This window comes from Plutella xylostella, chromosome 16 (genome assembly GCF_932276165.1).
Source record: "Plutella xylostella chromosome 16, ilPluXylo3.1, whole genome shotgun sequence".
Classification (NCBI taxonomy): domain Eukaryota; kingdom Metazoa; phylum Arthropoda; class Insecta; order Lepidoptera; family Plutellidae; genus Plutella; species Plutella xylostella.
The window spans coordinates 5719156-5735153 of record NC_063996.1 but is presented as its reverse complement, the minus strand read 5'-3'; the positions used below and the strand labels follow the sequence as shown (position 1 = coordinate 5735153).

Genomic DNA, 15998 nt, shown 5'->3' with positions numbered 1-15998 from the left:
GACATTACAAATTAGAGTCTGTTTTCAATGCCATATCGAAAATTAAAAGTGTTTTTTTTTATTGCTTTACGGCCTAGGATCTATTCCTTTGGAGCCTGAAGTCGTAAGGTGGGAGTAGGTAATCATTAAAAAAAAACATTTTTAATTTGCTAAGTTGGCAGAACTGTAAAAAAAAACTAAAATTAAAAACAAAAGTCCCGGCGATCGTGCAGTGTTGTGGTTTTCGATATCGAAATTTCTTGAAATCATTTCAATATAATTTTACTATGACTGCCTTCGAAGAGTTCGGGGTACTCCCCGAACTGGGGAAAGCCATTGATGAAATGGAATGGACCCTTCCCACGGACGTGCAGGCCGAAGCTATACCACTTATTCTTGGTGGAGGAGACGTCCTCATGGCTGCAGAAACCGGCAGTGGAAAGACTGGTGCTTTCTGTCTGCCCATCCTACAGATAGTATGGGAGACACTGAAGGATATTCAAGAAGGGAAGACCAGTAAGGTCATCCTGACGACTTCATCAAACTGGACGATGTCGTTTTTCGATCGTACCGATGCGCTCGCAGTGACTCCAGATGGGCTGCGCTGCCAGTCCCGGGACCACAACGGCTGGCACGGCGGCCGCGCCACCAAGGGCGTCCACTCGAAGGGTGCCTACTACTACGAGGCCACCGTCACTGATGAAGGCCTGTGCCGAGTGGGATGGTCTACTCAAGCAGTAAGTTGTAGAAAGTTTAATCTGTATTTTCATAAATATGGTACATGCTCCTTCTTCAGCCTGTAGCAGTCCACTGCTGGATGACTGGATGTAGAGGCCTCTCCCAAAGACCAATGGTACATCCATATAGTAAAAGTAAAAAGGCATAAAAAATAAGTAATGTGATATGTAGTAATGCCAGAATTAAAACAATGGTTGGTGCATTTGTTAGTATACGGCCCATAACCCATAACCCAATTTTTATAGCAGACTGTGTCATATTTTATATGTTTTACTAACATTGTGTCTTGTTTACAGGCTCGACTTGACCTGGGCACATGTAAACTGGGCTTTGGGTTTGGAGGAACTGGCAAGAAGTCTAATGCCAAAAACTTTGATGACTATGGCTCTGCATTTGGAAAGAATGATGTCATTGGTAAGATATCATCTTAAAACATACAATTTTACAAAAGAAAATCATAATCTTACAATCCATTTGATGTAAAATCAAAACATTTATCCCAGAGTCCTAAATTACTAGTCCAGCCATTCATTTTCACATACCTCTATATGAGAAAATGTGAAGGAAAACATTTCTCACCAAGGACTCAATACCAGATTTACACACAATCCATTATTTTCCATTAAATCATTCAATGGAAAATACACGCTTCCTGAATAACCTGAAATGTAAAAGTTTAAATTTCTCATTTACAGGCTGTCTACTAAATCTGAACAATGGTGAGATCCGGTACACAAAGAACGGTGAAGACCTGGGAGTGGCGTTTGTGCTGGACCCCGCACGGCGCAAGGACTGCTACTTCCCCGCCGTGGTGCTCAAGAACGCAGAAATGAGCTTCAACTTTGGAGCTACACCTTTCAAGGTAAGAAATGGATAAAAGAGCTTAACATGCTTCAAAATCCATCAATAGCCCATATTCAAAATTTTCAAAAAAATCCTTTAAACACTATGTACCATACTGTAGTTTTAAAGAAAAAGACTGTCAACTGTGCTCTATGAATCAGAAAAAAACCTTGTGCAGCAGGAGCTTTAACTAAGTACATTAGCTGATATCCCTTTTCATAAATTTAATGTAGTAGATATTATGCTTATATTGAAGAAATCCCGTCCATTGCCCCCCGCAGCACGAGCCGCCGGCGGGCTACGTGGCGGTGTCGGCGGCGGCCAAGGACTGCGTGAAGCTGAACGTGGTGTCCGCCGCTGCCGCTGTCGACTGCAAGCCCGTCAACAACGCGCCGCAGGCTATTATTATTGAGGTGAGTGGCTTTTGATTTAAATAGAAATATACAAAATATTGCTGACCGGCGAACTCTACTTCGATACTTCTTGTACTGTCGATGTCGTTTTCTGAATGAAAAAATCCTTTCACAACCATGCTATTGTTGATTTTAAAATAATTTTTCTTCACTCGTGCTATGAAAGTAGTTATGAGTTGCCTGAAAAGAGGAATTAAAATAGCTCTTTTCGTGTACAGCAAAAAATTTATTTCTTGTTATTTTTTTTAACTTTCATCGTTTTTGTAACGAAAAGCGTAGTGTTTAAACCCCTTATTTATTTCCTCGAGCTATTAGCGCCCTACACTCAGCGCATTTCCTCTCTTGTATAACAATGTACTTTTCTCCTCAGCCATCCCGCGAGCTCGCCGAACAAACCTGCACTCAAATCAGCAAGTTCAAGAAGCACCTGTCGGACCCGGCGGTGCGCGAGCTGCTGGTGGTGGGCGGCGTCAACGTCAAGGACCAGATCAGCCAGCTCAATGCTGGGGTTGACATAGTCGTGGGCACGCCGGGAAGACTCGAGGATCTTATACAGGGAGGTGAGGAGTTTTTTTGGTTCTTGTAGTTCTTGTGTGTGTTAGTGACAGTCATAGCTGGACTACGGTTGGTTAAAGTCGTGAAAGTATTGGTCAGTCAGTAAAGCGTCTGTCGCTAATCAAGCTACGTCGAGGAGCAGATCAGCCAGGGGTGGACATTGTGGTGGGCACCCCGGGAAGACTTGAGGATCTTATACAGGGAGGTGGGTACTGAACCAAGAGTTTCGTACCCTTTATAGGGCTCTATCGCGATATGTATTATTATAACCATCATATTTCTAACTTTACGACATTGAATTAAAGTCCAAAACCAATGATATATTTGAACTTATACCCTGCCGTATAAAGGGTTAAGGTAAGTAATAAGGCGCTGCCACTGCTGTCATAGAGCAACCGTTATACATGGGCTTTTAAACTTTTTAAAGGAATATATAACTCTATTAATTCAGGCTATTTACTGACATAGACAAGTTTCGTACACTGCTGTGTTACGTTTGATCGACCTGACAAACGGCGCCGGCGCGCGATTATTTATCGAAAAGCTATCGGAAAGTAGACTATCGAGTGATAAGGCTAGCTTTCCTGCGAGCCCCTTACCTCCAATTACTCGTTTACAAATCCACTTTCACAACATCTACCCTATTTAACCCCCAGGCTACCTGGCGCTCACCCACTGCCGTTTCTTCGTGCTGGACGAGGCGGACGGGCTGCTCAAGGCGGGCTACACGGAGCTGATCGAGCGCCTGCACCGGCAGATCCCCAAGATCACGTCCGATGGACGCCGCCTGCAGATGGTCGTGTGCTCGGCGACGCTACACGCCTTCGAGGTTAAGAAGATGGCGGTGAGTTGACGGGTTTATTTGGTTGGTTGTAGGTAGTGTGGTTGAATCTGCGATGCCAATCTTTATACCTACTTGCCAAATTTTTGTCTCTCACGGCCTCAGTGACGTGCATATGACTTGTGTTTTATTTTCCTGTCTGTTGAAACTTAGCTACAAGACAGATTTGATTGCGTGGTTTTATGACAACTACAGCGATCGCAACCAGTCCAACCGTTCTAAAGATGTGCCATTTTCTTTATCCTCAATATAATTTCATGACGTAATCTACAATTGACTCCCCTCCCCATCCACAGGAGAAGCTGATGCACTTCCCCACGTGGGTGGACCTGAAGGGCGAGGACGCGGTGCCGGAGACCGTGCACCACGTGGTGGTCAACGTGGACCCACAGCGGGACCGGGCGTGGGAGACGCTGCGCAAGTATGTACCTTGTTGCTGTTGGACTAAGGGTTGTTATTGCGGTGCCGGAGACCGTGCACCACGTGGTGGTCAACGTGGACCCGCAGCGGGACCGGGCGTGGGAGACGCTGCGCAAGTATGTACCTTGTTGCTGTTGGACTAAGGGTTGTTATTGCGGTGCCGGAGACCGTGCACCACGTGGTGGTCAACGTGGACCCACAGCGCGACCGGGCCTGGGAGACGCTGCCCAAGTATGTACCTTGTTGCTGTTGGACTAAGGGTTGTTATTGCGGTGCCGGAGACCGTGCACCACGTGGTGGTCAACGTGGACCCACAGCGCGACCGGGCCTGGGAGACGCTGCGCAAGTATGTACCTTGTGTGTGTTACAATAAGGGTTGTTATCGCGGTGCCGGAGACCATGCACCACGTGGTGGTCAACGTGGACCCACAGCGGGACCGGGCCTGGGAGACGCTGCGCAAGTATGTACCTTGTTGCTGTTGGGTTAAGGGTTGTTATTGCGGTGCCGGAGACCGTGCACGACGTGGTGGTCAACGTAGACCCACAGCGAGACCGGGCCTGGGAGACGCTGCGCAAGTATGTACAGTTCCCCAAAATTGATAATGCACATAGAAATCTTCGTAATTGTTCGGCAACGGTCGTATTCCCGAGCGTTAGAAAACTATTATGTATTTAGAGTGGTTAAGTGCATTTTCTTCATGAAATTTTAGTAGAATTATGTAATTGGTGCTAAAAGAGATAATTGATTTATCAGTAACGAAATTTGATTCGATAATTCATAATATTCCATAATATTAAAATTTACTTCGAAAATGTTAGTTAGTGTAGGTACTTTTCAAGTGATGTAAAGATGGATGAAAGAAGGTTTGAATAACACAAGGTTTATATTATAAGGAGAAATGGATTTCAAACACAGGTTTATATAAAAAAATTGAAATCTCAGTTCAAAAGTATTTACAGCACTGATTATTTCACATGAATAAAAATGTTTACATTAAAATCTCAGTTCAAAAGTATTTACAGCGCTGATCATTCACAATAATATTACAATTACAAACTTGGTCTTTTGGGTGTGGCTTTATTGGCAAAGTGAAGTCTATCAATGTGACGCATATTTTATTCTTAAATGTGCCTCATAATATGGCATCGTCAAAAATAATTAAAGTTGAAATTAAATTCACATTTGAAAAAAATAACAAGAACGATGTGTAATTGCAGCTCTTTATAATTCCACAAAAGTAATATTGATCTTGACCTTGAGACCAGGTGACTGATCGGTGACAGCCACCGGCCGCCCAAATTGTTTTCGATTATGTGTCACATGATATTGACTACTATTTCTTTCGAACAAGGATCAAAATGCAAGTGCTTTGTTTAAGGCACTGATTCGGGTGTTTCCGGGAATACGACAGTTTGCGAAGATTTGCATGCGCATTATTAAGATGGGAGAACTGTACCTTGTTGCTGTTGAGATAAGAGTTGTTATCGCGGTGCCGGAGACCGTGCACCACGTGGTCGTGAATGTGGACCCACAGCGAGACCGGGCCTGGGAGACGCTGCGCAAGTATGTACCTTGTTGCTGTTGGACTAAGGGTTGTTATTGCGGTGCCGGAGACCGTGCACCACGTGGTGGTCAACGTAGAACCACAGCGCGACCGGGCCTGGGAGACGCTGCGCAAGTATGTACCTTGTGTGTGTTACAATAAGGGTTGTTATCGCGGTGCCGGAGACCATGCACCACGTGGTGGTCAACGTGGACCCACAGCGCGACCGGGCCTGGGAGACGCTGCGCAAGTATGTACCTTGTGTGTGTTACAATAAGGGTTGTTATCGCGGTGCCGGAGACCATGCACCACGTGGTGGTCAACGTGGACCCACAGCGGGACCGGGCCTGGGAGACGCTGCGCAAGTATGTACCTTGTTGCTGTTGGGTTAAGGGTTGTTATTGCGGTGCCGGAGACCGTGCACGACGTGGTGGTCAACGTAGACCCACAGCGCGACCGGGCCTGGGAGACGCTGCGCAAGTATGTACCTTGTTGCTGTTGAGATAAGAGTTGTTATCGCGGTGCCGGAGACCGTGCACCACGTGGTCGTGAATGTGGACCCACAGCGAGACCGGGCCTGGGAGACGCTGCGCAAGTATGTACCTTGTTGCTGCTGGGATAAGGGTTGTTATTGCGGTGCCGGAGACCGTGCACCACGTGGTGGTCAACGTGGACCCACAGCGCGACCGGGCCTGGGAGACGCTGCGCAAGTATGTATCGAAGGTCTAGACCAGCTATACTCAAACTGCGGCCCGCGGGCCGCATGTGGCCCGCCGGGCCTTTATCAGTGGCCCGCGTGCCATGAGAGATAATAGAGAGTATGTATACATTCTGTGTAAAAAGTATCGGGATTATATCCATAAAACAAAAATGTTTGTTATTCATCCAAATTTATTTTATCACCTTCAAAGTTTGCTCCTTCAGAAACGATACATATACGCCAACGAATTATCCAATCATCACAATATTTTTTTAAACGCTGTTTTCAGAGTTGTGTTTAGTACTACTATGATGGCGTACAGTACAACTATAAAGTCCTGAAAACGGAAGTGTGATTATAACTAATTGTTTAAGTCCGTATTTAATCGATCCATTATATTTATTTAAGGAAAACTCCGTTAAAAAGCCATTATCAATTGGTATTTTATTTTTAAAATGTATGTAAATGTAAATAAATAACTGAAAATGATAAAAAGTCTTAGCAAAATCGCACTCTTTATTGTCAGGACTTTTTAGTTGCACTGTATGTGTATCGTTTCTGAAGGAGCATACTTTGAAGGTAATAAAATAAATTTGGATGAATAACAATCATTTGGGAACACCCAAATATTCCGAAAAACTTTTTTCCGAATTTGAAAACACCGAATATGTAATTTACGAAATATTGCAATACCGATTTTTTTAAATGCCGAATTCTAAAAATCACGTAAATTATAATTTCGAATATTATAATCACGAAGATTTGTTATTACGATTGTCAAATACACGAACGTTAAAAAATACGATTACTCAAGCATACGAAAAATAAAATACCGATTTATTATAATCACGAAAAATTCAAATCCCGATCGAAAATGTGATAATTCGTGATTTTGACAAAAAAACCGTAAACGTCTTAACAACCTTAGACCCAAAACCTAAAGATAGGTGCGACGACGAGCAAAGCGAGGAGGAGCGTGTTAAGTGCACATAGATATCGAAAAACAAAGCGGAGCGCAGCGAAGCGGAGCGGAGCGTTTCAAATATAGAGCAAAACAATTGCTCGGAATTTTATGGTGTTTAACCTTAAAAACCTTAGGACCTAAACCTAAAGATAGGTGCGACGACGAGCAAAGCGAGGAGGAGCGTGTTAGGTGCACATAGATATTGAAAAACAAAGCGGAGCGCAGCGAAGCGGAGCGGAGCGTTTCAAATATAGAGTAAAAATATTGTAAATAGAAAACTATTTGTAGGGAACACCCAAATATTCCGAAAAACTTTTTTCCGAATTTGAAAACACCGAATATGTAATTTACGAAATATTGCAATACCGATTTTTTTAAATGCCGAATTCTAAAAATCACGTAAATTATAATTTCGAATATTATAATCACGAAGATTTGTTATTACGATTGTCAAATACACGAACGTTAAAAAATACGATTACTTAAGCATACGAAAAATAAAATACCGATTTATTGTAATCACGAAAAATTCAAATCCCGATCGAAAATGTGATAATTCGTGATTTTGACATAAAATCCATAAACGTCTTAAAAACCTTAGACCCAAAACCTAAAGATAGGTGCGACGACGAGCAAAGCGAGGAGGAGCATGTTAGGTGCACATAGATATTGAAAAACAAAGCGGAGCGCAGCGAAGCGGAGCGGAGCGTTTCAAATATAGAGTAAAAATATTGTAAATAGAGAACTATTTGTAGTTAAATAACACAACAAAGCAATAAAATTTCGCGGATTTTTACGGTGTTAAATCTTAAAAACCTTAGGACCTAAATCTAAAGATAGGTGCGACGACGAGCAAAGCGAGGAGGAGCGTGTTAGGTGCACATAGATATCGAAAAACAAAGCGGAGCGCAGCGAAGCGGAGCGGAGCGTTTCACATTATATAGCTTAAAAAATATTGTTAAATTGTATACGGATTATGCTGTTAATAAACACACAATTCTTAATAACTATTTCTTGTTAACTAAGATACATTCAGGAATTTGCATTTTCGGAATATTAAAACTTCGGGATTCGTAATTTTAACAATTCTATATAATAAAAAGTCGTTCTTTTAAAACATCGAAATAATAATATTCGGAAAATTGACTTTCGTCATTTTAATAAATATGTTGTTTGAAATTTCGTTTATTAACTATTCGTGATTTTCGTTATTCGGAAACTTAAAATTCGGGATTGTGAATTATTCGGAATTATGAAATTCGTAATTTTAAAAATCGTTATTTTCATATTCGTAAAAAAGTAATTCGGATTTATGTAGTGTACCCCTATTTGTAGTATTTGTTGTTAAGTAACACAACAAAGCAATGAAATTGCTCGGATTTTTACGGTGATGAACCTTAAAAACCTTAGGACCTAAATCTAAAGATAGGTGCGACGACGAGCAAAGCGAGGAGGAGCGTGTTAGGTGCACATAGATATCGAAAAACAAAGCGGAGCGCAGCGAAGCGGAGCGGAGCGTTTCACATAATATAGCTTAAAAAATATTGTTAAATTGTATACGGATTATGCTGTTAATAAACACACTATTCTTAATAACTATTTCTTGTTAACTAAGATACATTCGGGAATTTGTATTTTAGGAATATTAAAAGTTCGGGATTCGTAATTTTAATAATTCGTTATAATAAAAGGTCGTACTTTTAAAACATCGAAATAATAATATTCGGAAAATTGACTTTCGTGATTTTAATAAATATGTTGTTTGACTTTAACTATTTCTTGTTAACTAAGATACATTCAGGAATTTGCATTTTCGGAATATTAAAACTTCGGGATTCGTAATTTTAACAATTCTATATAATAAAAAGTCGTTCTTTTAAAACATCGAAATAATAATATTCGGAAAATTGACTTTCGTCATTTTAATAAATATGTTGTTTGAAATTTCGTTTATTGACTAATCGTGATTTTCGTTATTCGGAAACTTGAAATTCGGGATTGTGAATTATTCGGAACTATGAAATTCGTAATTTTAAAAATCGTTATTTTCAAATTCGTAAAAAAGTAATTCGGATTTATGTAGTGTACCCCAATCATTTTTTGTTTTATTGGTCTAATCCCGATACTTTTTACACAGTGTATCATATGCATGTGTTTTATTTATATTAATATTCGATAGTTTACATCGCTTTAAAATAGTTTTAATAAAAATTACTTGTGGCCCGCGACTACATGTCTTAAACGTGTTTGTGGCCCTTATACAGGGTGGCCCAAAGAGTGACGTCCAAAGGAAAATGTTTGATTCCTTAGGTCAAGGGGTAGCCAAATCACCCCCATGTATGTTCAGCAATTTTTAGTAGTTTAGGAGTTATGATTTTTTTAACTAATTTTCTACGAAAATCGACCTCAGTGGATCAATTATGTTTTATTATTTTTTTGGATAACTTTTTTAAATTATTTTTTATTTTTGTGTCATCCTCTTAAGTTGTTCTTTTAACCATAAAAGTTTCAGCTTCCTAGCTGTAATGTAAGTTAGTTATTTTTATATCGAAAGTTCAAATTATATCATCGAGCTAGACTGCTCTGAATTTTCAACTTGAAATTAAAAATTGAACTAGATATTCTCATGGTCCCTTATTAATTTTAAAAACTCCGCAAGGTTCCAAAATAGCATAAAAATAAAAATAAACTATTGCTTAATGGGGTATTATTTGCAGAAAACAGCCTTCAAAGGTACTTGGGTGGAAATTACCTCATTAGTCAATTGTTTCAGAAAGTTGAAAGATTCCTGTTATACTAAGGACTAATTCAGTTAGAAAAAGTATCAAATTAAAGGGAAAATAAAATTATTTACTATTTTTTTATTTAAGTTACATTTTTGAATGTAAATTCTTAGTAAAATGTTTTAGTCTGAGTTGTAAGATTTATGAGATAATTTATTAGGTAATTTCCACCCAAGTACCTTTGAAGGCTGTTTTCTGCAAATAATACCCCATTAAGCAATAGTTTATTTTTATTTTATTTTGGAACCTTGCGGAGTTTTTAAAAATAATAAGGGACCATGAGAATATCTATTTCAATTTTTAATTTCAAGTAGAAAATTCAGAGCAGTCTAGCTCGATGATATAATTTGAACTTTCGACATAAAAATAACTAACTTACATTACAGCTAGGAAGCTGAAACTTTTATGGTTAAAAGAACAACTTAAGAGGATGACACAAAAATAAAAAATATATTAAAAAAGTTATCCAAAAAAATAATAAAACCTAATTGATCCACTGAGGTCGATTTTCGTAAAAAATTAGTTAAAAAAATCATAACTCCTAAACTACTAAAAATTGCTGAACATACATGGGGGTGATTTGGCTACCCCTTGACCTAAGGAATCAAACATTTTCCTTTGGACGTCACTCTTTGGGCCACCCTGTATAAAAAAAGGTTTAGTACCAATGGTCTAGACAGAAACTGAGAGACACAGGAGCTGGGAGTGAACGTTGTTGAGATCTGTGTTAGGGTTCAATTTGTAATTTTTCATTAAGTTGTGGCCAAGAAAACCTTATGCTGGGTCGTGTCTGGGGGAATCAAAATTTTGTTTGTAGGATGTACTGTAGCACCCTGGGCTGTCACCGATTGACAAATAATCTGACTGGCTATCGTTTTACCAGACCTAACAATGTAAAGGATATTATGAGTTGGCCAAGACATAATGTGTGTATAAAAAACGCATGCATACATCTTATACCCCTGAGTTCATCCGTTTCAACACGATCTAAATAAGGAGCTAGCTCCTTACCGCCACTAACTATAGCAATACATCCGCAGACACGTACAAACGGATGGGGTGCACGCGAAGGACAACATCCGCAGCGGCAACACCACGCCCGAGACACTCTCCGAGGCCGTCAAGATACTCAAGGGAGAGTACTGCGTGCGCGCCATCAACGAACATAAGATGGACAGGTATGAATGAACGAATGATAGGTAAGAGAGCTGTCGGAGCGCGGCGCTTTAAAGGACCAATAGAGATCGAGCGGCATATAGCGCGCCAATGGCGTCGCTCGGGTTTGACGTATCAACGTACATAGGCGTCTCGCAAGGGACACCATTCTCACGTGTTCAGTTCAGACTTCCTCTTCCAGCAGCTACGAATGTAGTATCCACTTCAAAATTCCTCTACCCTATCGCACTTTGGTTGTGATGTCGCACTATGATTCTTATGATGGAACCTTTCTGAATAAATAAATAAACCTCTCAACTGTACCGAATTTGGCAGAAACCTACACCGCACTCCTATAATCCAAAACTGCCAATTTTGGCAGAAGCTTAGCCTACACCACAACACACTCACTCTAACCCAAACCTCTCCACAGCACACTCCTCTAATCCAAAACTGCCAATTCGGTAGAATCTTAGCCACCATATTACTCCATATTCATCCAACCCAACCCCTCCACAGGGCAATAATCTTCTGCCGCACAAAGATCGACTGCGACAACTTGGAGCGTTTCTTCAAGTCGCTCGGCGGCTCCCAGTACTCGTGCGTGTGCCTGCACGGGGACCGCAAGCCGCAGGAGCGCAAGGCTAACCTCGAGAAGTTCAAGCAGGCGGAGGTCAAGTTCTTGATCTGTACTGATGTCGCGGCCAGGGGGATTGATATCTCTGGGCTGCCTTTCAGTGAGTTATACTTACCTATTATGTTATAGGTTAAGTCTGTTGTGTGTGGTTTTGGACTAAACTATATTGAAAGGGAACTGAACGGTTTTAATAATAAACAAGATTTATAAATTGTATGTGCAATAGGTACCTGGAGGTGTAAAAACGGAAGGGCTGCTGCAGCCTGTTCAACAGATTTTACACCTTAAAACTGTGCTTCTCTGCGCTTCCCTTTCAGTGTAGATTGGCAAAGGGCTAATTACTACGAAAATGACTACGATTAGAGCAAGATACCCTGAGATTGAGTCGGCCTTTTACAATGTGTGAATTTCATCTTTCACCGATTGCCAAGCCAGAAAATTATAAAAACACCTTTATTACATGTGCATTTTCAAAACAAATGTATTATGTTAACCATTTAATTTTTAATTTAATTCTCAGTGATAAACATCACTCTCCCTGACGAGAAGTCGAACTACGTGCACCGCATCGGGCGCGTGGGCCGCGCTGAGCGCATGGGGCTCGCCATCAGCCTCGTCTCCACCGTGCCCGAGAAGGTGAGCCTGTCTACGGATTGATTCAATCATAATTACATCAGCATGATCGCCCAATATCAACTAACTTCATCCACGGCTGCTGGGCTCTTCAAATTCAGCCGTGTAGACCACGGATCGGTTTTCCGATTCCGGCGTTTCCACATGACGGTCTAACCTAACGCTATTCTTCCTTCCCGCCTTTCAAGGCTCTATGGAGATGCTGGAGGTGGTAGAGCATCCCCATGCAAAGGGAGGATCCTCCGACCAGGCCGGGTGGTGTGGCCTGGCGGGCAGCTGCCCAACGGTTAGCGTTGGGGATTTCTATATATTGCAGAGTAGGTGAGAAACTTCGAATGCGCGATGTAGGATTTTCATAGTAATTTGCGTAGTTCCCATACATCTTCTCTGTATTGCGTTCCGAGCGCCATCTGTTGATCTTCATCTGAAGTAGTGGCTAGGAGTCCGCCACATCACTCCCCCACCGAGACCGGAGGGCGATAGTCTTCAGTGCAGCCGAGAGTCTTGATTGCCAGCCAGTGCCGCGTAGTCCGCAGTGAGTCGGGACTGTGAGTGCGGTGAGGAGTCCCCAGTGAGTCGGGGTGATGCTGCAGTGGCGATGTCCACGGTGAGTCGGGATGAGCCTGCAGTGGAGCATGGTGGCAGAGTGCTGCGTCGACCAGGAGAGGATGGCTCTGCTTGCTGACCGGCCGAAGTGCAGTGGTGCTGTGCCAAGTTGCTGGTGTGGGTCGAGGGTGTGACCAGGCCTGCGCGTTCGCTGCATGCTGGTGGTCATGATGCCCTTTGAGACCGGATGCTGGCTGGTTGGCTCCAGGGGCTGCTTGCTGAGGGTTCTGCTGCACGGCTGTTGAGGTGAGGAGAGAAAGTCGATGGAAGATGGCCTGGAGGCTGCTCTGCGGGTCTTCAGAAGGCTGCGCTGATGTTCTTCACGGGGTCACCACTATGGAGATGCTGGAGGTGTTGGAGCATCCCCATGCAAAGGGAGGATCCTCCGACCAGGCCGGGTGGTGTGGCCTGGCGGGCAGCTGCCCAACGGTTAGCGTTGGGGATTTCTATATATTGCAGAGTAGGTGAGAAACTTCGAATGCGCGATGTAGGATTTTCATAGTAATTTGCGTAGTTCCCATACATCTTCTCTGTATTGCGTTCCGAGCGCCATCTGTTGATCTTCATCTGAAGTAGTGGCTAGGAGTCCGCCACAGCTCCATCAGACCTCGCTCGCACTCATGTTGGCGTTCCCATATGCCTTTAAATGCGAGCGGAAGGTCTGATAAAGTGGCAATGCCTAGCCTCATCATATTCATCATAATAAATAGATATACGACGACCGAATGGCGTAGTGGTTAGTGACCTGACTACTGAGCCGATGGTCCCGGGTTCGATTCCCGGCTGGGGCAGATATTTGTTTAAACACAGATATTTGTTCTCGGGTCTTGGATGTGCCCGAAAAATGGCGATAGGCCCGCCCCCTATTACATTGGGACTAACATAACACTCTGGCGAAAAGTGGGTGCAGCAATGCACCTCTGCCTACCCCGCAAGGGAGTACATTAGTACAAGGCGTGAGTGCGTGTTTTTTTTTTTTTTTTTTTTTTAAATAGATATATGCACATGGCACAGTAGCACCATTGATCAGAGGCGTTTGAAATTACCTAGTTAGGTATAGGTATATCACAACCTGTCAGTCGTAAACATAATCTTACCCTATGTTAATGCCCTCAGGTGTGGTACCACGGCGAGTGGTGCTCGTCGCGCGGCCGCAACTGCTTCAACACGAGCCTCACCACCGACCGGCCCAAGGGCTGCTGCGTGTGGTACAACGAACCACAGGTCTGTCTCTTTCTAATACATGACTTGTTAGTGCCAGAGAGTGAGATGGTGAAAGAAATGAGCGTCTTCGAGCGATGTTCTACCTGTCATCTCTGGCAACTAACGCAAATCTACTGGATAGGTAATCCTTTTGCCACGATGAATTCTAATTTATTTCATTTGTCACCGACAAGCTAAAAATAAGCAAGAGGGCTATATGGCAAAAGACTTTCAGAATGAATCATAATTATACTTAACAATCTGTTCCATACCAACAGGGATCCTCTATTGTTGTAGATTTTTTATCCATTGGATTGTCTCCAATGGATAAAAAATCTACAACAATCAAAAATTTATCATCGTATGGCGCATTCAATGCATTCCGGCACCAGTGTTCTATCTATGCCTTGCTAATTTTAGATGCATTAGAGATGATGACAGAATAACTAACTTACACAATCGTTTCCCAGTACCTGGCGGACATCGAGGAGCACCTGAACATCACGATCCAGCAGGTGGAGTCGGATATGAAGGTGCCCAGCAACGAGTTCGACGGGAAGGTCGTCTACGGGGAGAAGAGGAAACAAATCGGCACGGGATATAAGGTAAACACTTGGTACTACTCTTCGATCATAGTTAAGTAGTGCGTTTGGCAATTTGAGTTTGTAAACGAAAACAGTTTCATTTTGCTGATTCTAATTATTAGTCAAAAGTTATGATGATTTCCGCTAGCGGCGCTACTTTGTATGAGAAAAAACGTAAACTTTGTTAGTTTTATCCGAACTACAAAACACGTTCATCCAGAATGCAGAGTAATATAACTCCCGAGATTGAGGAAACAATATCAAAATGGCGGCCTTTAAATACCTAAGTGAGAGTAAGAAGACTAAGGAGCATTGACAGACCTAGGATTGGAGCGAGATAGTATGACTCCGTCCGCAATTTTCATATAGGTACATAGTTTCTTTATTCACGGATTGATGTTTTGTTCCAGGACCACGTGAGCCAGATGGCGCCGGTGGTGAGCCAGCTGCAGGAGCTGGAGGCGCAGGCGCAGCTCTACTACCTCAAGAACCATCACAAAGCTAGCGTTACCATACAGTGAAGTCTATTACTTATTTATTGTTATTACTACACATATTACATATAAGTACCTAACTATAATAAATGACTGATATATCAATCAATATGATAACATTTATATTATTTTCCTTATATAAATGCCAAATTCAATCACTCTAAATTTAGTTCTATAGTTAAGACAACATAATGTTGAACAGGTAGGATAATATACCTACTGCTAAGGTATACCACCAAGGTTCTACATGTAGGTACAAATAATACAGGAAATCGACATTTGGAGTAAATGTAGTAGTACTTGTACATGTAGAACCTAGGCATACGACAAATCGAAAGAAGGTAATCGAATAAAACCAGTACATAATTTTACGTTTTCTATAATTCACTCAATTATCGATCGCTACTTGATTATCTTAGGGCAGTGCATGACGGCCCAACACGTAAAAATAAATATTAAGTCTCTTAAAAATAACAGCTTTATGTAGGAAAATAGCCGCTAACAAATACTGTTCTCTACATACACGTTTTGTCGGGAGCCGATTTATATACTATTTAGAATTCATATACAAGCGTATTTTGATATAACATCACGAGTGGTACGTGCTCGTCTGGCTTGACGTATACTATACGTGCCTATATTTGCCGACTTTATGAATTAATTTTGGGATGTGTAGCAGTAAAAACTCTATTGCGTCCCAATAGAGATGCGATTGGCGTGGCAGCGCTTGAAAACTACGCATATACGTAAAGCCGGACTGAGCCCCTCGACTCTTCAATACAATTAAACCTTCATATCCTTATAACACCTTGGTTTTCATTAATAAGGGTTAACATTAATTCATAGTTAATTGCAAATGAAAATGTACTTTAAGAAATATAGATTACAAAGAAAAAAATATAGGTG

The 15998-nt window shown here is 41.8% G+C and overlaps 1 protein-coding gene across 1 annotated transcript; it reads left to right on the top strand.

Annotated features, from left to right (window-relative positions):
* Positions 1–156: 156 nt before the first annotated feature.
* On the top strand, positions 157–15206 carry LOC105394815 (ATP-dependent RNA helicase Ddx1). Its single transcript, XM_038118380.2, has 13 exons — positions 157–716; positions 1014–1131; positions 1413–1579; positions 1842–1973; positions 2344–2533; positions 3185–3372; positions 3666–3790; positions 10821–10958; positions 11455–11672; positions 12093–12208; positions 13928–14035; positions 14485–14619; positions 15009–15206. Exons 1-13 carry the CDS (start codon positions 267–269, stop codon positions 15117–15119), a joined length of 2196 nt encoding a protein of 731 aa, XP_037974308.2. The 5' UTR covers positions 157–266; the 3' UTR covers positions 15120–15206.
* The last annotated feature ends 792 nt before the right edge of the window (positions 15207–15998 follow it).